We start from the raw sequence: 25,967 nt of genomic DNA, 5'->3' as shown, positions 1-25,967 counted from the left end.
TGTTTTTAATGTTTATGTATGTATATAAAAATTTGTGTCCCAGCATTGAATGTTTGCCATATATATGCTGTGCTCCACCCTGAGTCCCCTTCGGGGTGAGAAGGGCGGGATATAAATGTTATAAATAAATAAATAAATAAATATTAAAGTTTTACTCAGGTTATAGGCATGCTACACAGATCCTGATTTAACCATTATTTTCTCAAGTTGCAAGTTTTCATTTTTTAAAAATGTCACTAGCCCCTGTGGAAACCAAAATATGGGGCAAAATATGGGAGCACTCAGTGGCCAGTTTATTTCTGCAAGAAAAAGCACGTGGTGTACCACAATGAGTGGTGCAGCATAGGGATGCAATGTATGGTGAGAAAACACTGAATGCTGAGACAGGATAAAAGCAAGTGAAGGAAATGCCATAAGAGTATGAGATGATAAGAGTGATTAGAAGAGATGTGGGGCAATGGTGTGGGCAGCAGTGTACAAGAAACAAGAGGCATGAGATGAGAAAATGAAGAGACATGAGGACCTCCTCCACAGATGATAAAATTTAATTTGAAGCTGGCTCAAGGTTGGGGTGTTTACAAAACATACACCACCAATGTGCAGTATAACATGCATCCAGCTAGAAACAGCATGTTTTTTAAAAATCACCGGAAATCCTGGATCAAGCCATAAAATCTGAAGCTGTGCAGGGTTTATACCATAAGGAATCCAAGATCAAAATGCAAAGCACTTGTGAGAACATGGAAAATGCTAAAGCACTCAGAGAAAGAAATCAGATGCTCAGCTTGGCCAGAAGGTAAGCAAATGCCTTCCCTCAGAGAGGAAACCACAATGTTCCCATGGGAAGTTCACTTTCACTTTTTCTTTGCCCTGCTTCAGTCCAGCACTGATTCTCATTGGTCAGGCTGTTTCTTATCAGTGTATCTTGCTGGACAAAGCAGGAAAAATATTTCTTGAATTGCACCAACCCACAATGAGCAGATCTTTGTGGTCACTGTCCCAGCTTGGGACTAGTTACAGGGGTTCCTATGTAGGCATTTGGCAGCAAACTGCTTCTCTTTAACTTATGTCCTGATTCGAATTAAATAGCTGTGAAGCAGTGGCCTAGGAGAAGTTGGACAATAACAGGTGCACATGAAACAAAGGGGCAGATTTTGTACTATGATGTGAGGCAGAGAGATTGAATAGGAGACATAGGGGAGCAAGTGGCACATGAATTGGCGGAGGTCATGCCTTTGAGATCTTGGGTAGGTCACACACTCCTAGCCTCAGAAAACCCCACGATTCATTTGCCTGAGGTCACCATAAGTCAAAATGACTTGAAAGCACACAACAAATTAAATGGACAAATGAAGAAATGTGGAGTATTCCCTTCTAGGAAAACCATCCAGCGCATAATCCAAGCCACACTGTAAGGACTAGGGTAGGAACTGCAGAATGCCCGGCTCTCCCCATAACATCAAGTATTAAGTTGAAAACACTAATAATTTGTGTTTCCTTGTAACTGACACATTCCATTTTGGTGATTATCCAAAAGGGAAAGAGAGGAAGGCTACAGTACATGTGGAGATTCTGCACTATGTTTAATCAGAATGAGTGAATGAGTAGGACTGTACAAAATGACATTGTTATGAGCCACACTGCCTTGTTATCCACAAGCAAAATGAGCTATGCTGACCTTTTTCTTTACAACCCCCTTTTAGCTGTATTAGAGCTTGACCAGCACCAATGAATGAATAATTCATTGAACTAATGAATGAATAATCAGCATTGCAGATCATCTTGACCATTTGGATGCTTACCTTTCAGTCACCTGCAGCAAGCAAGGAAACTGTTAAACTGATTTTCCAGAGTTCAATATATGGAATGAAGAACCGCTAAAAACAGAGCTGTCAAATAAATTCTTCTGTGAAGTCCTTGAGGGCTTGTGTTGCTGCTCTTATTTGCTCAGGAGTGTTGGTTTTCTTGCTTGTGCGTACCTATTAATAATTTGTTCAACTAAACATTTAAATACAGGCACCATAACTCTTGGAACATCTGTATCTGAAAAAGGAAATGTGCAAAGATTGTTGTAGCAAAGAGGAGCACAAAGCAATCTGTATGATGGCCTTCTAGTTCCTATTACCAAGAAATAGAATTCCCTGCCAAGGAAGGTTAAGATCTATTTAGTATCCTTATGGTATCTTTTTATTCAGACAGTTGGCTGACTTTCAAGAAATTGACTTTTAATGGATTGATTCTTTCTTAAAATTCGGGTTCCAATTGTATATGACAGGTTATTCATCACATTATTACAAAAGCTAGCTTTTATAGTGCTCTGTGATTTTCTATTTGAGATACTGTTTTATACAGATCTTTTGCTACTGTATTTTATTCACATAGTGTTACTTTTCTAGTGATAGTTTGTTACTGTATTTTTATTCCTACTGCAACACTGCCATAAGGGTTTTAAGGACAGGGAATAAATACTATATATATTACTAGGGTTTACATTCTATAATGGTATCTTATTCATGAAAATAATTGATAGTTTTAGGATTGTTGGACTACAACTCTGGAGACCAGGGTTCAAACTGGGTGACACTGGGCGATTCACAAACCCTTGATCTCAGAGGAAAGTAAAGGCAAACCCTCCATGAGCAATTCTTGCAAAGACCCCACCATGACAGATTTGCTCTTAGGGTTGTAATATGTCAGAAGTGGCATGAAAGCACATATCAACAATATATTTTCAGAAAATCATATATTTCACTTCCAGTTTTTCTTTAATATCAACCACATTACAAGGTAAACAATATCCAGGGGAAAATCTAGCTGCTTGTAAGCCAGCATACCCTCCTAAAAGCCACTAGTGAAGTCTTTCTTTCATAGCATGCTTTCTTCTCTTTGGTGTCGGTTTATGCCAATGATGAGCTAAGTAAAGTACCCAGATACAGTTACACAATGAAATTATACACATGCCTTTTTCCAATTAACCCACATTAATTGGAAGACATGGGCATTTATTGCTTCAGAAATTATATTCATTGGTTTAATTATATTCTATATACCTATCCCTGCTTTGCATTATAAATCAGTTTATATATACTTCAGTAAGAATATGAAAGAATGTCTCCCTTGAGTTAAAAACTAACACTGACATGCTGGTGATGTCTGGACTCATAATTTGAAAATTAAAATCATTTATCTTTACAATGAACCATGCAACCACAAGCTCATTGTGTTTTGAAATTGGAAAAATATCCTGAACTAAAAGAGGTGGGGTGGAATGTTATTATTTTGCAATTACTTGATTCTTTGTTTATGGAGACTGAGGCAGAAGATTAGATTACTGTTTCCGTTATAAATGGGAAGAAACTCAATGATGGCATGCAAACACACATACGAATTGGAAATAATAAGTCTGTTCAGTATTTAAATAACTCAAACTTCCTAATGCCGCAACGCCTTAATACAGTTCCTCATGTTGTGGTGACCTCCAATGATAAAATTATTTTCGTTGCTACTTCATAACTGTAATTTTGCTTCTGTTATGAATTTTAATGTAAATACCTGATATGCAGGATATATTTTCATTCATTGCACCAAATTTGGCACAAATACCCAATACACCCACATTTGAATATTGGTGGGGTTGTGGGGTGTGGTGGTTGATCTTGTCATTTGGGAGTTGTAGTTGCTGTGGTTTATAGTTAATCTACAATCAAAGAGCATTCTGAACTCCACCAATGGTGGAATTGAACCAAACTTGGCGCAAAGAACTCCCATGACCAACAGAAAATACTGGAAGGGTTTGGTCTCTGACCTTGAGTTTTGGAGTTGTAGTTCACCTACATCCAGAGAATACTGTGGACTCAAACAATGATAGATCTGGACCAAACTTGGCACAAATACTCAATATGCCCAAATGTGAACACTAGGCCTGGGTAACAACGCAAAAATTTGTTTCTAAAATTGATTCGTTTTTGGGGGGGTTTTGCGTTTTGTTATTTAAAAGAATTACAAAATTTTCCTTTAAAAGGGTTCGGTATTTACGAAATTTCGTTATTATTAACGAATCGATTCGTTAAGATGGCAGACCCCCCCCCCCGCGCGCATGCGCAAATCACTTTTTTTTCTTTTTTTAGAATATTTTTTGATTTTTTTTAAGAATAAAAGAAATATTTATCAGAAATATTTAAAAATGGAAAATTAACAAAATGCTTGCCCTGTTGTGGAGCAAACACAGCCGCAGGACAGGGACAAACACACACACAGGCACACAAGTTTTTTTTCTTTTTTTAGAATATTTTTTGATTTTTTTTAAGAATAAAAGAAATATTTATCAGAAATATTTAAAAATGGAAAATTAACAAAATGCTTGCCCTGCCCTGTTGTGGGGCGAAAACAAGGCAAAGCCTCCCCGCTGCTCCCAGCCCAGGTCCTTAAACCGCCCTCGCTCTCCCAACAATGAATGTGAATGAATGAATGAATGCAAGCAATGAATGAATGCAAGCAAGCCATGCCTCCCTCCCGCACCTCCCGTCTCCTCGCCTTCGCAATGAGTAATGCGGCCATGCGGAGCCGCTTTTAAAGGGCAGCCCGCCCAATCACAATGAGCCACGGTGCTTGGGAGCGCCGGATTGGCTCCCGGCGCACCCAGCATCCTCCATCCCTAAAACGTCATTTCCGAAACGGGCGGAAGCTCGTAAAAAAGATGGAGGATAGCCGTTTCGATATTTAAAAACACTTCCGGGTTTGAAAATAAGTTTTGTAATCATTTTGTAATTGTTAAAAATAATGAATATTTAACAAATTACAAAATTAACGAACAAAACCGCCCAGGCCTAGTGAACACTTGTTGAGTTTAGGGAAAATAAAACTTGACATTTTGGAGTTGTAATTTCTGGGGTTTATAGTTCACCTACAAAGAGCATTCTGAACTTCACCAATGATAGAATTAGGCCAAACATTCCTCACAAAACCCTCATGCCTTGAAGGGACTCACTGGTGCAAGCCTCCCTCCAACCTCACATACTTTCCCTCTCCCGCACATGTGCACCACGCTGCCATGCACCGAACACGCCTGCTCCCCCCTCCTTGTGTGGAGTCTCAGAAACAGCTCTCCCCTTGGCTGAGAGGCCAGCCAATCACAGCAGGGGGGGCTTATGGTAGGAGGATTTGCCATCTGTTTCCAAAAAGGAAGAAAAGGATAGGTGGAAAGATCTTCGGCCTTCTCTGCCAAAGGTGTTCCTAAGACTATCAGAAAGATACCCCATTCCCCCCCCCCCTTTTTTTCTTCTTCTCCCTCTCCCTTGCCCTACCTCTCACATGTGTTGTAACTCTTTTGTATTTTGTATACGTATTTAAAATCAATAAAAATTTAATAATAAAAAAAGAAAGATATATGTTTTCCGATAGTCTTTGGTGACCCTTCTGAAATCCCCTCATGACCTCCCCCCCCCCCCCGGGGTCCCGACCCCTAGGTTGAGAAATGCTGGTCTAGCTTGACATGTACCACTATGAAACAACATCATACATGAATTCTGACAAGAATTTAATGTTACAGATTTTTGAGTAGTTGTTTTTCGGCCATGGTTAACTTCTCAGTTTATAATTATAGTTGTCAACAGTTATATCTTTGAATTTTGATCTGTATTTTAAATGTCTTCATTTGAAATGCTTTGATGCAATGAAAACTTAAAATACATATAATCAGGATTGAAAAGGGACACTGAGAAATAAGAGGGTGGCATCAAAATGTTCAGGAAAATCATGAGGTTTACAGATACGCATGCCTAAGAGTGCAATACCTAATCACTCCAAAACCCCATTGCATTCAGTGAGGATTGTTAAAAGTGTGCACAGAAATGCAACCTCTCAATGCAATCCTTAACATGACAACTATCTTTGAGCCAGATAATGGAGTGACTTCCAGGGTGGGTATGAGAGCCATATTTAAATATTTGAAAGGATGCTATATTGAGGAAGGGGCAAGCTTGTTTCCTGCTGCTCTGAGACTATTATTATTATTATTATTATTATTATTAACTTTATTTGTACCCCGCTAGCATCTCCCGAAGGACTCGATGCAGCTTACAAACGCCAAGGCCTCAAACTCAACATAACAATACAAACCTAAAGCAAATTAAAAACAATTAAAGCAATATTAAACAGCAAAACAACAAGCAATAAACAATACACCAAAACACAATAAAACCTGGCCGGGCCAGAGTAAAGGGTACAGAATTAAAAGTGCTGATGTGACAGGTGATATGTAAGGATTATTGGGTAAGTGCAATGTGCAGAGTGCGGCAATCTTAGTTCTAATAAAGTGCTTCTGGGACTTGGTATTGGAGATTTCCTATTCTGGGAAGGCACATCGGAACAGTCAGGTCTTCAAGTTCTTTCTGAAGACTGCCAATGTAGGGCCTGTCTAAGATCTTTGGTGAGGGTGTTCCAGAGTCGGGGGCCACCACGGAAAAGGCCCTGCCTCATGTCCGCACCAAACGCACTTGCGACGCAGGCAGGATCACGAGGAGGGCCTTTCCAGATGAATGGAGAGAACGCGTGGGTTCGTAGACGGAGATTTGGTCACGCAGGTAGGGTGGTCCCAAACCGTTCAGGGCTTTGTAGGTAAGCACCTGCACCTTAAATTGGGCTCGGAAGATAAACAGCAGCCAATGGAGCTCCTTGAACAGGAGGGTTGACCTCTCTCTGTAAGGAGCGCCAGTTAACATCCTGGTTGCTGCTCGTTGGACCAGTTGAAATTTCCGAGCCGTTTTCAAGGCCAGCCCCACGTACAGCGCATTACAGTAATCCAATCTAGAGGTGACCAAGGCATGGACCACCCCGGCCAGATCAGCCTTCGCAAGGTACGGTCGCAGTTGGCGCACGGGTCTTAATTGTGTGAAAGCCCTCCCAGACACCGCCGACGCCTGAGCCTCAAGTGTAAGCGATGAATCCAAGAGGACTCCCAAACTGTGGACCTGTGGTTTCAGGGGAAGTGTAATCCCGTCCAACACAGGTTGCCACCCTATACCCCGGTCAGGTTTACGATTGACCAGGAGGACCTCTGTCTTGTCTGGATTGATCTTCAGCTTGTTCCTCCTCATCCAGATAGACACAGCGGCCAGGCACTTGTCCAGGACCCGGGAGGCCTCCTTGGAATTGGGTGGAAATGAGTAGTAGAGTTGTGTGTCATCTGCATAGAGGTGGCACCTAACTCCAGACTAGGACATGGAGAAGTGGATTTTAATTGCAGGAAAAGATATTCTGCCTGAACATTTAGATCAGGGGTCCACAAACTTTTTAAACAGAGGGCCAAGTCACAGTCCCTCAAACTGTTGGAGGGCCGGATTATAATTTGGAAAAACATGAATGAATTCCTATGCACACTGCACATACCTTATTTGTAGTGCAAAAACCACTTAAAAGCAATACAATAATTAAAATGAAGAACAATGTTAACAAATATAAATTTATTACTATTTCAGTGGGAAGTGTGGGCCTGCTTTTGGCTGATGAGATAGGATTGTTTTTATTGTTGTGTGCTTTCAAGTCGTTTCAGACTTAGGTTGACCCTGAGCAAGGGCCGGGTAAATGACCTTGGAGGGCCATATCCGGCCCCCGGGCTTTAGTTTGAGGACCCCTGATTTAGATCAATTTGACTTGTTAATATTTAAACATTAGGAAGAATTTCTTGACAGCGAGAGCTGTTCAGCAGTGGAAGATGCTGCCTTGGAATCTGTGCCTTTTTTCCCCCCTTTGGCAACTGCATTCTTCCCTCTTCACAAGCTCTCTTACAAGCAGCATCCCAACGACGCCTTCTCCTTAAACCAGGTTGGCAACAGTCTCGCGAGAGTTTGGAAGTGGCGCTTTAATTTCCTCCCCCCCCCCCCCTCCCCGCTGCTGCGTTTCCACCCAGAGAGTGGCTGAGCGGGCGCGCGTGTCGGGTTGTGACGCCACCCAAAGCAAAGGGGAGGGAAAAGGAGGGAATCACCCCGGGGGTGGGGCTCCTTCCTCCTCCCCTCAAAAAAGGAAAGGGAGGGGAGATGATGAGGTATCCCGAAAAGCCTCTTTCCTCTTCAGAGGAGCATTTCCGAAAGCCAGGAATGTGTAGACTTATTGGTCCACACAAGAGCAACCAAAATAGAAAAGAGCCGTGAAATCAAGGGAGAGCCCTTCCCTTGGTGGGTGCCTGTGAGACGGCCACCCCCTTCCCAAACACCCGTTTAGGGAGGCCAAAGGATTTTGGAGGGCTGGCGAGGACGTGGAGCTCTCAAGGACTGCGCTCCGTGTGTGTCAACAGAGGCTTAGAGGAAAGGGAGGGAAGGAAGGAAGGAAGGAGGAAGGGAGGGAGGGGAAAGAGCGGGAGAGGTCAGGCGGGCAGCGCGCCGCTTTCCTGCCCAGCGCTCCGGCGAGAGGAAGAGCCCGGCTGTCGCTAGAGGGAGGTGTGGGACCGAGAGAGGAGGAGGAGGAGGAGAAGCTGGAGCCTGAGGAAGGGAGGGAGGAAAGAGGAAGACAGCGAGGAAGGAAGGAAGGGGCTGCTGGTCGCCAGCCTGGCTTGACCTGAAGCGCAGAGTGGCTTTGCGTGGCCAGGCTGGGCGTCGGGAAGGGAACTGCGCCCAGGAGGGCATCCCAGGTCGCCTCCAAAGGGACACTTGTCGCCCTCGCTTCCTCGGCTCCAGTCCGCCGCCTCTCTCTCTCTCCCTCTCTCTCTCGGGACGGATAATTATTAAGCCCGTCACGGTTGCCGTCGGAGTTGCTGCTGCTGCTGCTGCCGAGACTCGCCTCCTTCCCAGCCCAACCCCGAAAAGAAGGGGAGAGGGAGGAAGTGTGGGCCCTCCCTTCTCTCCCGCCCTCCTTCCGCCCCGGGGACGCCCAAAAGGAGCTGCCCAAGAGGGGGCGGGCAGAAGGGCTCGCCCGGACGACGACGCCGAGGACGAGGCAGCCCAGGCGGCGAGGCAAAGGCAAGGGAAGCGGCCGCGCCTTCGCCTTCCTCTTCCCGCCGCCGCCGCTCCTGCTGCTGCCCAGGCCCCCTTCGCTCCGCCGCTTCCTCCCGCCGAAGCCCCCCGCGCCCGCCATGGCCTCCACCGCCACCTGCACCCGCTTCACCGACGAGTACCAGCTCTTCGAGGAGCTCGGGAAGTGAGTGGCCCCGCGGGGAGAGGGAGGGAAGGAAGGAAGGAAGGAAGGAAGGAAGGAAGGAAGGAAGGAAGGAAGGGGGAATGCAAGGAGGGAGGGAAGAGGGAAGGAAGGAAGGGATGCTGGAAAGGAAGAGAAGGAAAGAGGGAATGTAGGAGGAGAGGAAGGAAGGAAAGGGAAAAAGGAAGGAACGCAGGAAGGGGGGAAGAGGGAAGGAAGGGATGCTGGAAAGGAAGAGAAAGAAAGAGGAAATATAGGAGGAAGGAAGGAAAGGGAAGAAGGAAGGGATGATGGAAAGAGGGAAGGAAGGAAAGGAGGGAAGAGGGAAGGAAGGGATGCTGGAAAGGGAGAGAAGGAAAGAGGGAATGTAGGAGGAGAGGAGGGAAGGGAAGGGAAGAAGGAAGGGGTGATGGAAAGAGGGAGGGAAGGAAGGAACGCAGGAAGGAAGGGGGAAGGAAGGCATGCTGGAAAGGAAGAGAAGGAAAGAGGAAATGTAGGAGAGGAAGGAAGGACATGGAAGAAGGAAGGGATGATGGAAAGAGGGAGGGAAGGAAGGAACGCAGGAAGGGAGAGAAGAGGGAAGGAGGGGATGCTGGAAAGGGAGAGAAGAAAAGAAGGAATATAGTAGGAGAGGAAGGAAGGAAAGAAGGAAGGGGTGATGGAAAAGGAGAGAAGGAAAGAGGGAAGAAGGAATGTAGGAAGAGAGGAAGGAAAGGGAAGAAGAGGTGAGGGAAAGGGAGGGAAGGGAAAAGGGAATATAGAGGGAGAGGAAGGAAGGAAAGGGAAGAAGGAAGGGATGATGGAAAGAGGCAAGGGGGAAATGGGTCCGTTTTGAGGGCTGGGAGGCCAGGCGCGCATGGGCTGGATGTGGGCCTTCATCCCCTTCCAAGGGAGGGGTGTGTTTGAAGTCCGCTCCGTGCCTCGGCCCGCCCTTGGCCCAGGGTCATTGGCAGCATCTCCTCACGGGAGAAGGGAGCCCACCCCTGGGCAGCTCCAGCCCAGTCCCCGCGGAAGAAGGGCGGCAGAAAGAGGGGGAGGCGGAAGGCCGAGGTGCCGGTGGGGAGGGAGGGAAGGAAGGAAGGAGGCGCAGCTGCCCCCATTCCGCGGACGAAGCCGGCTTTCCGCTTCAGACGCTCGAGGTGCCACGTTTACCGAGGCAGAAAGTTCAGCGCTCTCAGGTCGAGCGACTCCTCCATGCCGAGCTTCCCTTCCACTTCCTCCCTTCACAGAATTCTGACAAGAATCAATCAGGGCTAGCTAGCACCTCCCAACAAAGGATTCCCCAGGCAGCAACCAGCCAGTCTTTGAAGCTGCCAAACCATTGAATGCTAATTAAAGTGGCCAGTTGCTACATTCACACCTGCCTCAAGAAGAGGAAAGTTCTTTCTCCCACCCTGGGCATTGCACAGATATATAAACCTCACTTGCCTAGTTTCCAACAGACCCCTCAACCTCTGAGGATGCCTGTCATAGATGTGGGTGAAACATCAGGAGAGAATGCTTCTGGAATATGGCCATACAGCTCGGAAAACTCAGAGCAATCCACAAAATCCTTCATCAGATGAGTTTTGGGATTTTCTCCCCTTCTCACCTGTCTTGGGTGGGAATGGAAGAAACTGGGGCGTCCACAGGAGCGAAGGGAATGGGCCTCTGGTTCACATGCATGGCTCAAGTAGGAATGCCCATTTAAGTTTTCAAAATAATAATAAAAAATAGCGACAGAAATCAGTGTATGGCATAAGACATCATCACCTCCACTGCCTGTTGTGATGGGAAAGGAGCGCTTGGGATTCAGTACACTGACCTTGCTTTCCCTTGTGTTTTCATATATATGATCCCCAAAGTGTAAAGTCAATTCTGGAAATAGAAAAGACCTCAAAATGTTTGCCTGATGCCACCAAGGTAGCAAATGTGTTATACACAGCCCTCCGAATTCCAGGCTTCTTTCTCAGCCAGGGCATTGTAAATGAATGCTCTGGCTCCCAACCGTTTCTATTGAGATTTATTGCATCCTACCCACTCCAGCGAGACTAGAGTGTTTACGCTTAAATAAACACAGAATGCCATGTTTACAGGATGAGAGGAGGGCCTTTTATTTACTCAGTGCCATTTTTAAAGGGGGGAAAAGGCCATTCCATCACAGGAATGTATATATATCTAATGGCTTTGGCAGAAAAAGCTGAGAAAGATGTATACCACACCTGTTATAAACCATAGCCGATTCTTGATGCCACTTGTAATGAGATGTATATATATTCACTCAGTTTAATAATAGGGCTCGTGCTTACATCTCAGACATAATCTACTGTTGCAGTCCATATCAATTAAGGTTAATGTTGTGTTCATTTCCCTGCCTTCTGTATCAACACTGCTCAAATTGACATCTTCACCGATTATTGGTCCCTTTCTGAAGGAGCAAAGTCCCAGCTGACACTGATATTTCTCTGATTTATTGATTTGCAGGGGGGCTTTTTCTGTGGTGAGAAGATGCATGAAAATCACAACGGGACAAGAGTATGCTGCCAAAATTATCAACACTAAAAAGCTGTCAGCAAGGGGTGGGTATTTACAGAGCATTATGTATTTATATTTAGCATGGATTGTTGTGTTGACTAAATGGAGGGAAAATGGGGACATCTCTCATCCTTTCCTCGGGTCCCATCCACACAGCTAAATAAAATCTCACATTATTTGCTTTGAGCTGGAATGTATGGCAGTGTGGACTCAAATAACCCAGTTCAAAGCAGATATTGTGCGATTTTCTGCATTGATATTCTGAGTTATATGGCTGTGTGGAAGGGCCCTCTGTGTATTTCTGTCTTTGGAAGAGTACATTTACCTCCCGCCCCCCATATTTCCATTCTGCTGCCTAGATTGCCTCCAGTGCTAGTTACATGAGCTGTTTAGAGTTGTCATCTTGATGTTAGATCTGTTATTACATTTTGAGGAAATACCTTTTTTTCCTCTTATCGGAGTTCTTACAGAAGAAAAGGAGGTCAAATCTTAATTGAATCACGCTCTCCTATTTTATTTACACATGATCTTAATTCATTGTGGCATATTTAACAGAGGGACCCTTGAGAGAGAGAAAATGATCTGCTTCACTCACATTTGGGGCTGAAAATCTGTTTCATTTCATCACATGATCTGTGAGCCGAGCCTGTATTTTAAATGAAGTGGGTTTGTTTTAAAGGAATGTATAGCATATCATTTTTCCTCTTTATGATTTCCAGATTTGCCCACTTACATTACAGTGTATATATAAGACCTATTTTTCAATATACAATGCTATAAGCAAGCTCTGCTGGAATTGATGGATGTTGTACAACATTCGGCTTCCCATTCTTTTCAGGGAGGCTTGTGCAGGAGAATTTCCCAATGGATTATGTCCCATAAACTATATGTTTGGGTAGTTCGACTAATGAAAGTAGTCCTTATGGTGGTATATTTGCTCTTGGTAAATCCACCCTGATGTGCTTGTATAGGGATGTTGAGGATTACGGATTATTCTCTGTTAACATCTGTACTTTCATGTTAATTTCTGGCCTTTTTGTGAGCACGGAAATGAATGGAACTGTTCGTTCAGTCTGAAGACCTTTCATTGGTGCCCTAATTTTTCTCTTAACAGATTGGCAAAAACCATAAGACAAGGATGTGCTTAGTTGAGATCATATTTTTATAGGCAAAGTTTATGAGTGTGTTGTTTTTGCATGCACTGTGAACTAGATAGTGGAGCTCTCACAGTTTAAAAGTCTAGTGTTCTTAGGCTGCCTTCTAAAGCCTGGGATTGACAGTTTGATCTAACTCAAGTTTACTCGTGAGAAATTAAATGGGAAATGCAGCCTAATACGGTACAACATCAGGAGTAAGTTGCTTAGGCTCCTTCTATACAGCTGAATTCTCACATTATCTGCTTTGAACTGGAATATATGGCAGTGTGGACTCAGGACCCTTCCATACAGTCTTATATCCCAGGATATCAAGGCAGAAAATCCCACATTATCTGAGTGGATTGAGATAATCCAGTTCAAAGCAGATATTGTGGGATTTTCTGCCTTGATATTCTGGGTTATAGGGCTGTGTGGAAGTGCCTTCAGATAATCTAGTCCAAAGCAGATATTGTGAGATTTTCTGCCTTGATATTCTGGGTTATATGGAAAGACCCTGAGAGATAGAAGGAGATCCACTAGGTCGATTAGGAGGCATTTCCAAGCAATTGTGATTTGTGTGTATCTTTATAGCTCTGTGTGTTTCTGTTTTGGCTGTTGTGCACAGCGAAGGATGCTGTTGCTTTTTAACTTCTCACATAGATTTAAGGGTTTTGTTTTAATTAATCCACATGGAAATGTTTGAACATTTATGGTAGGGCTTGCTAGATCCAACTATTTTCATGGTAGCAATATGCATATATTAGTTAGATATGAGGAGCCCCTGGTGGCACAATGGGTTAAACTCTTATGCTGTCAGCAGTTTGAATCTGAGGAGAGCAGGTTGAGCTCCCTCTGTCCGCTCCAGCTATTCATTGAGAGACATGGGAGAAGCCTCCCACGAGGATGGTAAAACATCAAACATCTGGCCATCCCCTGGGCAATGTCCTTGCAGATGGCCAATTCTCTCACACCAGAAGCAACTTGCACTTTCTCAAGTTAGATACGGAATCCTATGTTTTATATCTTTTTGATAAACTTTGTGTTTTTCCTGCATGGCAGGGGATTGGACTAGATGGCTTGTGTCATCTCTTCCAACTCTGTGATATACTGAAAGAACAATAAGAAATTTCTAGCACTTTTGGAATCTGTGAACTACTAGAATTGACAACTGTTGACAATTTCAACAGAAAGGAAGAAACCATGAAAAAGAACAAAATCTGGCTACCAGTACTAAAAAACTCTAAAATTATAACAGTAAATAGAAAACAAAACTCAAACACAGACAAGAAACAATCAGGAAACCTAATCACCTCTCAGCGGAATTTCCCAGGCAGTAACAAGGCACACCTAAAAACTGTCAGGTCATCAAATGCTAATCAAGGTGGCCAATTGAAACATTCATACCTAGCTCCAACAGACAAGAGTTCTTTCTCCCACCCTGGACTTTCCACAGATATATAAACCCAATCTTCCTCGTTTCCAACAAATTTCACAACCTCTGAGGAAGCTTGCCACAGATGCAAACGAAAGGTCAGGAGAGAATCTCCATGATGAGGATATCCTCCACATGTTAAACAGTAGTTTGCAAAACCTTCTATGTAGGTCCCTTGTGGCTGTAGCTCTCAATTGCTCTTTCCAGTGTTAAGCTCTGGAACAGTGGTTCCCAACCTTTGGACCTCCAGGTGTTTTGGACTTCAAGTTCCATTGATCCCAGCCAGTTTACCAGCTGTTAGGAACTGTGGGAGTTGAAGTCCAAAACACCTGGAGGCCCAAAGATTGAGAACCATTGCTCTAGAACCTCCTGCCTGAACCAATACTCCATGATTCTGTGAGGTGAAGTTTCAAAAAACAAACCAGAGAGTGCTTTCAGTAGCCTGTACTTTAAAACAATATTTATGTATGTGTGTCTTCAAGTCAACTGTTGACTTATGGTGACACCATGAATTTCATAGTGTTTTTAGCAGAACTGCCAACTTGATTTTGCCCTTTCCTCCCTATGGAATATAGCCTACAGCACCTGGTATTCATTGGTAGCCTCCCATCAAAGTAAGAACCAGGACTGATTTTAGTTAGCTTCCAAGATCAGACAGGATCTTTAGGTATTTAGGACCCAAAACTATGTATGCATCTGGAAAATAAGTTAAAGTTCTTAGGAATTCTATTTTGTTATCTGTTGTACCATTTGTGGTTTTACATTGAAATCCAAGTAAAGTCACATTACAAGTATGGCTTGTCTTCTGTTCATGCCTGTAAAATTGTCTGAGAGATGTAAGTGTATCTATGTTTTAAATCTAGATACATTGGCAAGATATAGTGATGTATGGAATATGCTTTCCCAAAATGACTTTTCTTTTAATAAAATACTGCATTATAAAAGGAAATAAGCCACCTGTTAACAGTAGGAAATATATGTTTTCTTAAAATCCTGCTGAATGAAGAAAGAGATTGAAAAAACGAAGGGGGAAGAAGTAGGAGCTAGAACAGTGGTTCTCAAGTGTTGTTTTGGCCTTCAGCTCCCAGAAATCCTAATATCTGGTAAAGTGGCTGAGATTTCTGGGAGTTGTAGGGCAAAACACCTGGGGACCCACAGGTTGAGAACCACTGGGCTAGAAGAAGAAAAGGAGAAGGTAGATGAACAAAACAGTGACAGAAAAAGGTGCATTTCAGATTTTATGTAGTGGGGGATCAACATAAATTAGATAGATACTTTAGATCTATTTAGATCCATTTCTGAAGATAACTTATTTTGGTACAACCAATATGCAAGGAGCCCCCGGTGGCACAATGGGTTAAACCCTTGTGCTGGCAGAACTGCTGACCAAAAGGTTGACAGTTTGAACCTGGGGAGCTGGGTGAGCTCCTGTCTGTCAGCTCCAGCTTCTCATGCGGGAACATGAGAGAAGCCTCCCACAGGATGGTAAAACGATTGCAGTTTCTTAAGTCGCTCCTGACACAAACAAAAACAGCACCAATATACAGAGCAGGATTGAATACCCACCCCCTAAACTGGAAGAAAAGGCAAAGTACAGATAAATGAATAACCTTTATAAATTATAAACCTGCTACCCAAGTATGCCCTGGTATGATGTTCACTTTCTTGAAGTTAATGCCCACCTCACATGATATATTAACATCACTTGGTTCATCAAGATGTGATGTCTTACCTGTGAGCGAGAGAACCCTAAAAGTTTTGAAATATTTTGAGATGGTATGAAGAGACAACAATCCTGAACATAGTGTTTGATGCTGTAGCCATCGTGATGAGCATGCATATGTGAAGCAGCCCTTGAATACTGTGCCAGGAGCAGCTCATGTGTACTTGTGTTCTCAGGAGCATTGCATGAAAGAAGAGCCAGTACATCTGTGTCTCATGACATCATTTGAAAGTTGATTGTTTAATTGACACTTTAGTCATTTGTTAGCATTCTTTTGAATACAGTGAAATCATACCAGTAAACAAAGAACAACACTCAAAAACCAGGGAAAATACAGATAAGAAACAATCAGGGCCAGCTGATCACCTCCCAACAAAGGATTCCCCCAGGCAGGAAGTAGCCAGACCTTGAAAACTGCTAGACCGTTAAATACTAATCAAGGTGGCCAATTGCTGCATTCACACCTACCTCAAACAGACAAGACATTCTACAGATATATAATCCTCATTTTCCTAGTTTCCAACAGACCTCACAACCTCTGAGGATGCTTGCCATAGATGTAGGCGAAACATCAGGAAAGAATGCTTCTGGTACATGACCATTCAGCCTAGAAAACACACAATGGCCTGGTGGTATAATAGCTTGTTTCTTTTACTAGGAATTTTTTCAGTGATCCTAAGAATAAGTTCTCTTTCGTATGCAAGATACCTAAAGGAACAAAAGGGAATAGTGTCAGCATGTTACTCTTTCATATCCCAGGGGCCCAATGCCCCTGATTGTGTATGGTAGATCCTACATTAGAAATCAAATGGGTGAATAAGCATTCTGGGTCTGATCTCATACCTCTAATTTTACTTGTGATTTTCTAGTATTACTGTGTGACCTTTATAACACTCAGGCATATTTATTTTCAAGTATATGTATTCAGAATCCTAAGAATGTAACAGGTTATTCTGGTTTGTTTGGTTTGGGGATCTGTGGCTTCTTTGGTGCTTCACAAACTGTACCTTTTTTGAGCTAGTGCATACAGTATTTTTGCCTGTCGAAAAGACTGTTAATGCTATTAATCCATAATTTAGTGGTGACATACAACAGAGTTGCTTTGGTAGAAGCAATCTCTTAAATAAAATAATAGAGCATATGGGTAAGATGAGAACTGCCAGCAAAATATTCTGTGGGACTTATGCATTAAATATATTTTACAAGTCAAATTCACAGTTGTGTGTGAGAAAGGATGAAAGGAAATAGGTGTACTTCATTTTCCAGCACCTTACTTGTCCTACCTAACTATTAATCGTTTTGATTCTACTGCTTCTATTAATCCAGTGTTTCTCAACCTGTGGGTCACCAGATCTTCAACTCCTAGAAATCCTAACAGCTGGTAAACTGGTTGGGACTTCTGGGAGTTGTAGGTCAAAACACTGGAGACCCACTGGTTGAGAACTACTGTATTAGCCCCTTATAGCTGCCTTCTCCTTTTATTTATTTGTTTCTCTTCACTTTCTGCTCAATTCTTTATCTTTCTTAATTTATGTTTGTTCAACCTCTCCTTGCCTCTTTTCTCTTGTTTCTTGTGGGGAAATGGTGCAGAGCTCTTAAAGGATGTTATTGGGAACAAGTTCCTGGCTTTACTCCAATAACAACAAATGTAAGAATTGAAGGTCATAGGAAGAGGGAGCTTAATCCATCTTTTTTTCCTGTGGAGGTGCTGGAATCAGAACTGATGCATCTATTCTCTGCCACCATAGCTTATTCAGATCTCATTGTTTCCCAATTCTACTCCCAATTTTCTAATCTGCTGCACAGTTTCAGGAGCTGGGAGATGTGGTGTGTGGTGGCTTGGCTTCTGTTTGCCCTTGAAATGATCAACAAGGAATACATTGAGCTCGGAGGAAGGGTGTCACAGGATGTGCTTTCAATGGTATTGAACTAAACACCTCTGTTGCATAGCCATCCTTGGCTTCCAAAACTGTAGGGATAGAAAGAATATTTTTAAAATATTTGACACGTGGTTGAAAAATAAGTTCTTTGAATGATAATAATTCTAGACTGACGTTCAGAACTTGCTCAGCACAAAATTTGCACATTTTTTTTGTATTAAGAATGGCCTTGTCTGTGAAGGAAACAGCATTTTCTTTGTAGAAAATAATATATCAATGTGGAAATATTCATTCATGTGCAACAATATCATTTTTTTCATGCAGGAATGAATATATTTGCATTGAAGTATTTTATGTGTAAAATACTATTTTCTGCACAAGATAGCAATATCTGAATTTTGCACACAATAAATCCCGGTAAGAATTGCCTTTGAAAAGTGCAGTTCTTGAAGGCTTTCTTGCAACAGGAAAAAAAGGCTGAAATTATTTATTGCCATGTTCAAGAGGAAACTTAGTGAATACATCCCTACAAAACAGTCACAAGAAAGCAGGAAGAGTCCTGTTAGATAAGAACAATTGTCTTGTCTAATTCAGTCTCATAATTTCCATGACAGCTAAACAGATGTTGTCAGAAAGCACATGGGCATCCACACATATCCACTCACCAGGTAACTGATAGCCATGACATCTAATAAATATCAGCATATCAGTCCTAATCCTAGTTTTTTTTTGTGCCTTAAGGAAAATAATAGCTTTGCTCTTAGCCTCAAAAATTCCCTGTCTGCCCAGTGCCTGGAAATATCTCATGGTATTTTAGATGAATAAATTCTAATCTGTGAGAGTTTGTGGGTTCAGTATGTTGGGGCCCTGCACACCTCATGTTTCCCTTTTATCTCTGTTCTTGGTAGACCTACACTTCCTTCGCTCTTTACCAAGACCTTTTGCTTCTTGTGGGCATAGTATCAATGCTCCTTTTCACTATTGCCTACAGATACTTTTTGGGAGATGTTTGCCTGCCCTTTCTTGCTGCTGGTTTTTTTTTTGGGGGGGGGGGGGCTAAAAGAGGAAATGGAGAAGAACAATCTTTATCTAGAATTATCTTGAGTTTCACACTTAAGTGTAGAAGCTTCATGATTTCATCAGCAGAATAGCATTAGAATTGGAAATATTGTTATATTTCCCAAAACTACCACCCTGAAAAGGGAAGGGGGGGGGGGGCAGAGCAGATTTTATTACATCTGTGCAAACAGACGGCACTAAACTGGAAAGGTTCCTGTTCCAAAGATCCTACAGTTTAACTGTCAATACAGAGGGAAGACAAGAGACAACAAATGCTGTTGTACACATATGTTTAGCTTAATTATGGAACATAACTCTTTCTCCAGGCCAATTGCCAAGGAAAATACAGTTTGCTGTTACCAGGATAGGTGTTAGATAACATTGTACAGAATAGGATATCCTACCCTAGGTCTACCAACTGGCATCTTTTCAAACAAATGAATTTTGGGAAACAAAAGCTGTGATGCTTCTCAGGTTAGAAAGTAAAGGTAGATTCAGAAGTTACATAGCATGCAGTACCTAAGTGTATAACACAATGAACACTCTTGCAACCGAAAAAATGAATATTTGGCCATAGTCTTAAATCAAGATCAAGAAAATAGTGAACATATGGTTCAGTTTTATGCTTCTGTGCCCTGCATATCTCAGGCTTAGGAAAGGCTCAACCATGCAGCTGCTTTGTTGTTGGTACATGTTAGCTGCTTTTGAAACTGACTTCAAGGTTGTTGTTTGAAAAAAGTATTTAATTTCCAAAACCGATATTTTTGCCCATTGCAAAAGCCTTTTCCAAACTTCGATTGTCACAATTTTCATCAAAGGCAATGATGCCGGGCCTGTTTATGTTTGCTATCGAAAACATCTGGAAAGCGCCAGATTGTGGAAGGCTAGATAGTTTAGTAAGAAACACACTAGAGGATCAGACTAACAACTTTTCTTGAATAGCATCCTGCTTCCTTCAGTAACCATTTTTGGTTATGAGGAACCCATAAACAATTAGTGAAGGAAATCTAGCTATTCTGCTGGTGTTCCTTACAGCTGATATTCAAAGACATAACGTTGCTGTACCATAAAGCTGCCATGACTAGTATCCAGACTGAGTCATAATTTGCAATCAGTTTGGTATCTAAACTAGAAAATGTCACATGTGCCCTAAATACTAATGATGCTTCAGTTGTCTAGGAATACAGTTTTGTGGTACAGAGCCCTTCTTATCTCCACTATACTAATTCACAGCATAGAGCTCATAATCTTCAGTCTTTTGTGCAAAGGTTATGAAAGCCACTCTGAGTCCCTCAATGAGGAAGAGAGAGCAGGATATAAAACAAAGTCAATATATAAAATAAATTGTTAAAAAGAATAATTTGTTTGCAATTTTTTCCTCTGTTGCCATTCCTATAAAGGCAATGCACTTATTGTGTGTAACCCTAAAGGAAGAGCCAATCCAAGGGCATGGTATACATTGAGGTAGGAAATACGCAGCTAGTGAACACACGCAGTACATTCATTTATGTGTGATGTTCACATTGGTGGGGAATATGCAGGCCAATAGTCATGAGCTCATATGCTCAGTATAGCCACAGGACCCCTTCCCCAAGCTGCCAATATTCAGCAGGAAATCACTACAGTGATATTTATTTATTTATTTATTTATTTATTCAAAATTATATGCCGCCACTCCCCTGGGGCTCGGAGCAGCTTACAAGAACAGGCTAAAATCTAACACAATTTAAAAACAATTTAAAACAATTTAAGAACAGCAATATCAAAGATCAAAGGCCTGTTGAAACAGATATGTCTTACATGCCCTGCGGAAAGCTGATAAGTCCCGCAAGGCACGGACTTCAGGTGGCAGAGTATTCCAGAGTGATGGTGCCACTGCTGTAAAGGCTCTGCGTCTGGTTGCTGTTAGACGCAAAGTCTTGACATTGGGAATTTCCAACAAATCTTGATCCTCAGAACGGAGGGATCTCTGGGGTTGGTAGGGGGTGAGGCAGTCCCTCAGGTACATCGGCCCCAGACCATGCAAGGCCTTAAAGGTGAGTACCATCACTTTGAAAGTGATCCGGTGCTCAACTGGTAACCAGTGCAGCTGCAGTAAGATTGGCGTTATGTGGCATCTCATCGGAATTCCCTGCAAGAAGCCGAGCAGCTGCATTTTGTACCAACTTGAGCTTCTGGATCACCGACAGAGGAAGGCCAATGTAGAGGGTGTTACAGTAGTCCAGTCTTAAGATGACCGTAGCCTGGATCACTGTAGCTAGATCGTCCCTGGACAGGTAGGGGGGCCAGCCGTCTAGCCTGCCGCAGATGAAAAAAGGCGGTTCTGCTAACGGCGGAGACCTGGGCCTTCATCTTCAGCAGAGGGTCCAAAAGGACTCCCAGACTCTTTACCAATGATGATGGGCGTAGCACCTCGCCATCCAGGGTAGGCAGCTGGATCTCCCCACATTTGAAAACAAAATTTCAAATGCTTTCATGGCCAGAATCACGGGGTTGCTGTGAGTTTTCCGGGCTGTATGGCCATGTTCCAGAAGCATTCTTTCCTGATGTGTCATCTGCATCTATGGCAGGCGCCCTCAGACCTCACAACCTCTGAGGATGCCTGCTATAGGTGCAGGCATAACATCAGGAAAGAATACTTCTGGAACATGGCCGTACAGCTCAGAAAACTCACAGCAACCCAAACAATTCTTGCTTTTTGTTTGCAGCTTTTCCTGGCACCAATGGCATGTTCCCTGGCACCAATGGCATGAGTTGCAGTCTGTATAAGGTCGGTTTAGGTAGCAAATTTGGCCTTCAGATATACACAGAAGGAAAATATGTCTTATAATAAATAGATAGATGCATATAACTTATGAAATAAAGTATTCAAATGAAACATGCTGCCTCTGTTCTACAGTTCCTAAGTGTCATTGTGCATAATTATATACCCTTTAGGGAGAGGGCATCAAGTAGAGAAAATTGCAAAGTCTCCAGTGCTACTTGCAGTTGCCAGGCTATTTTCAATTTATGCAGAGGAGAATTTTCCCATCCCTCGAGTCGAATGTTTCACTAAATATTGTACACCTTGAGCATTAGAGGTGTCTGACGGAGTGTGATAAATTTATTGTAACAAAAGTTGGATGGAAATAATTTCTTCTAATATATTAAATTAACTCTGGATTGTGTTCTTGACAGCGGGTGGATAAATTGTCCACTAAAAATATCATATGATTTCTGAAAAGCCAATTCCATTTACTCAGCCATTGTTAAATGGTGCATCTGAGGAGTATGTAATCACTGCCATTAAAGGATGAATTATCTTCCCATCCCACGTCTACCATACTAACTTGCACTAATTTTCTAAAGCTAAATGCGCTGTCTTCTCAAGTATATTTGTCAGCTATACTGTTATAGGTTTTTTTTTACTGATTTTACCTAATGAATATTCTTACCTGCTTCAAAGGCAATCAGTGATCAACCTTCTAGCTAATTGCCAATGAAATCAAGACAGCCCCTTTAAATAATCAGCACTTTCCTTTTCATTGCATTTTTTTTTGTCAGGAAAGTACATGGAATACAATCTTCTTTTGCTCCTAGAACAGGCTTCATCATCAGTTGAGTTTCATCTTCATGAAGTGTAAATGTGTGTGGTTGTTACAGAAGTGAAATTGATCACTATCAGTGAGTCTGAATTAAAGACTTCCTTAAATGGCCAGTCACACACACACACACACACACACATATACTAGCCTTCCCCTGCCACGCATTGCTGTGGCTCACATGGGGATTCTGTGTGGGAGGTTTGACCCAATTCTATCGTTGGTGGGGTTCAGAATGCTCCATTATTGTAGGTGAACTATAAATCCCAGCAGCTTCAACTCCCTAATGTCAAGATTCTATTTTCCCCAAACTCCACCAGTGTTCACATTTGGGCATATTGAGTATTCGTGTAGAGTTTGGTCCAGATCCATCATTGTTTGGGTCCACAGTGCTCTCTGGATGTAGGTGAACTACAACTCCAAAACCAAAGGACACTGCCCACCAAACCCATCCAGTATTTTCTGTTTGTCATGGGAGAACTCTGTGCCAAATTTGGTTCAATTCCATCGTTGGTGGGGTTCAGAATGCTCTTTGATTGTAGGTGAACTATAAATCCCAGCAACTACAACTCCCAAATGACAAAATTATTTTTTTGAGTGAAGGACATTGGGTTGTTAGGTGAATTGTGTCCAAATTTGGTGTCAATTTGTCCAGTGGTTTTTGAGTTCTATTAATCCCACAAATGAACATTACGTTTATTTATTTATTTATTTATTTAGAGAGAGAGAGAGAGAGAGAGAGAGAGAGAGTTGTTGGTCGTGGTGGTGGTTATTCCTTTCTCCAAAACCTGCAAACTGAATCCATCACTTCAAAGTCTGTCAAATGAGCACTTAGGCTGTGTTTAGCTCCAATTAAAGAAACAGTGCCATTCCCATAGCACAGGAGTTTCTTCATAGCACAGGGGGTCCTTGAGCGTGATTTTTAAAAAAATCAATTTATTATCTTTATTTTATTTGATCCCTATATGCCAACAATGATAATTTAAACAGATCTTGCACCATGTTAGGTTACCAGGTATTAAAATTGTGGAAAAGTTATAAAACATAATTTTGTATAATCCTCAAATTTAATTTAATGTAAAGACATTCCAATGAGTATCATGAAACTCTCTGCTACTAATTTCTGAGAAGGGGCCCATGATTTTCACCTGACCGGGAAAGGTGTCCGTAGAACAAAAGAGATTAAGAACCTCTGCATAGCATGATACATTATTACTTATTTATTTCTATATTTTGATATATGTTGAATGGAGCAAATAATGTCATTTTTTGCTGAAACAATCAACTTTTTAAACAGTTAACTTCCCTGGATAGAATATATGTGTTTAAGTCATTAAATTGCACATTTTCCAATGCTGACATCAGTTAATTTGTTCATATGCCCATTTAAGGGATAAAGAGAAATAATATCTTACTGTCATCTCACAGAATCCTGTTGGACAGTTGTAGTGAGACTAATCATGGTTCATTTCTCCAGTATGTTTTAAGTAAAAAGCCGAATGGAAATGTTTTGATACCTCTTCATGCATTTAAAATCTCAATATATCCAGACAGGCCTCCATATTTGCTGGAGTTAGAACTCCTGTGAAAACAAAATGTAAAGGAAGTTGCTCTTTACCTAAGAGAAGAACTCTCTAGGAATTTCTAGGTCTTCCAGTCTGACACTCTAAGCTTATCTTCCACTGGAAGCTGTCCATGGAAGACCTAGAGATTCATACAGAGATATTCTCTTTAGAAACTTCTAGGTCCTCCAGCATGACTAGAGAAAGTTGACCATAGACTCACACTAGACACTTAATCAAATCTGCAAAAGTTAAAACAATACATGTGGAAGGAACCACTGTACTCCCTTTTTAAATATCAAATTTGGAAAAGAAGAACAGAAACTCTCTAGGGGTTACTTTGTGGGTTATGATTTCTCTCTTGAATAGTTTACTGCTTGTAGAGGCATGATTGTTTTCTTTATCTGCCTTCAAGTTGGTTCTGAACTATGATGGCCCTACCCTAGGAGTTTCTGGTAAGATTTATTCAGAGATTTGCCATTGCCTTTCTCTGATCATAGCCTGTAGCAACTGGTATTCCCTGGTAATTTCCCTTTCAAAAATTATCCAAACCTGACCCTGTTTAGCAGTCATTAAATGAGCTGTTGCCTTCAGGGTATGTAGACTTCAGAAGCTACATGCTATTGCATGTTATTTCTTATGCATAGTAGTGCCTGTTATGCTGGGGAAAAATGTCACATTGATACTTTATGAACTTAGAGTTCATGTTTAGAAATTATTCTGACATTATAGTGGCTTAGGTTTACCAATGAGAAGTAGCAATTGTGAGAGAACAACTGGAGGCAAAATGTTTTTGTTTTGTTTTGTTTTTTTTAAAAAAGAAAATAATTGGAAATTGAAGAACTAGGGTTCTTTGGTAGAGATAGTGATAGCTGGAATTATTTGACTGTGTGCTCCATGTCATTGTGGTGCTCATTTCATAAAACACTTGGATTCTAAGACAGGAATGATTTGAGCTGAAGTCAGGTTTTGTAACAATTAGGAACACCCTGGTAAAGATTTAAACTTTATATCATCCACAGTAATTGGTTCAATTTGGATTTTTTCCCCAAAGGCCCCATTTGACTTTTGTCAATAATTTGACTGGCTGAAATTTCAGTTGAGAAATTGAATTTTTTTTGTCTACCACTGACTATTACTGGAAATCAGCAAACTGCTATTTTTTTCTATTTGTCAGAACTGACTGTGTAGTCATAGTATTCCCTTATAAGGAGATTGTGCTTTCAACAACCAGATACCTTGATCTTTGGAGTTTTGTGTTATGTGCCTTTTCATTGATTTTACTTTTAAAAGGAAGGAAAGGGCAGAGGAAATAAGAAAGAGAGAGTTGGAAGGAAACTTATCATTTTTTTTTTTGGTAGACTTGAATGGAATTTGCTAGATTGGCTGCTTCATCTGAGGAGGTCAGGGCTTTCCATGTTGTAATGGTGAAAGTAGTGTTGGTCCTATTTGGGAAGCCTGCTACATCTCTGAACAATTGGTGTGTTTTCTCCTTCCTTCCTTTCTTTTTTTTTGGTGTTGATACTGGAAGGGAATATTAAAATGTAGGGCAAAGAAGGGACAAAAGTTGCTTTCCCTTACTAGCCTCCTAGACTTTATGACAATTTTAATTATTGTTGTATATTATATTTTGTGGAGCTTATATTTGATAACAAATTTGCAAAACTCAGGACAGAATGGAAGGCAGCTGCTTTGTTAGATTTAATGAAAAAATAACTTCAGACTACTTCTTGTTTTCTGAATAACTATTAATAGTGTCAGAGGAAGTGTAACAAGAAAGTGTAGCATACTATGGCAGAAGAATATCTACCATTTTAAAGCAAGTACCCCCGATACATCCTCTGAGGTCTCATGGACCTTATCAAAATAGTTTAAAAATTCTGCTTTTGGGGGAAAGAACTAGCATAAAGACACATATTGTTAAGAGTTATGAATGGCTATGCAGCAAAAAGCC

The 25,967-nt window shown here is 41.8% G+C and overlaps 1 protein-coding gene across 18 annotated transcripts in view; it reads left to right on the top strand.

The window, feature by feature from the left end:
- Positions 1–8,004: 8,004 nt before the first annotated feature.
- The window catches only part of CAMK2D (calcium/calmodulin dependent protein kinase II delta), a 156,329-nt gene continuing 138,366 nt past the window's right edge, over positions 8,005–25,967 (top strand). For 5 of the 18 annotated variants that reach the window (XM_060779045.2, XM_060779042.2, XM_060779034.2 and 2 more), the window contains exons 1-2: positions 8,342–9,129; positions 11,590–11,684. In XM_060779045.2, the coding sequence (XP_060635028.1) occupies positions 9,065–9,129; positions 11,590–11,684 (160 nt within the window). In that variant the 5' untranslated portion in view covers positions 8,342–9,064. Of the gene's footprint in view, positions 9,130–11,589; positions 11,685–25,967 lie in introns of all 18 variants that reach the window. The other 13 variants (XM_060779043.2, XM_060779041.2, XM_060779033.2 and 10 more) reach the window with 6 other exon arrangements.

Source organism: Anolis sagrei, chromosome 5, assembly GCF_037176765.1.
Source record: "Anolis sagrei isolate rAnoSag1 chromosome 5, rAnoSag1.mat, whole genome shotgun sequence".
Lineage (NCBI taxonomy): Eukaryota > Metazoa > Chordata > Lepidosauria > Squamata > Dactyloidae > Anolis > Anolis sagrei.
Note: the sequence above shows the minus strand (reverse complement) of the source record. Positions and strands in the feature narration are given on the sequence as shown.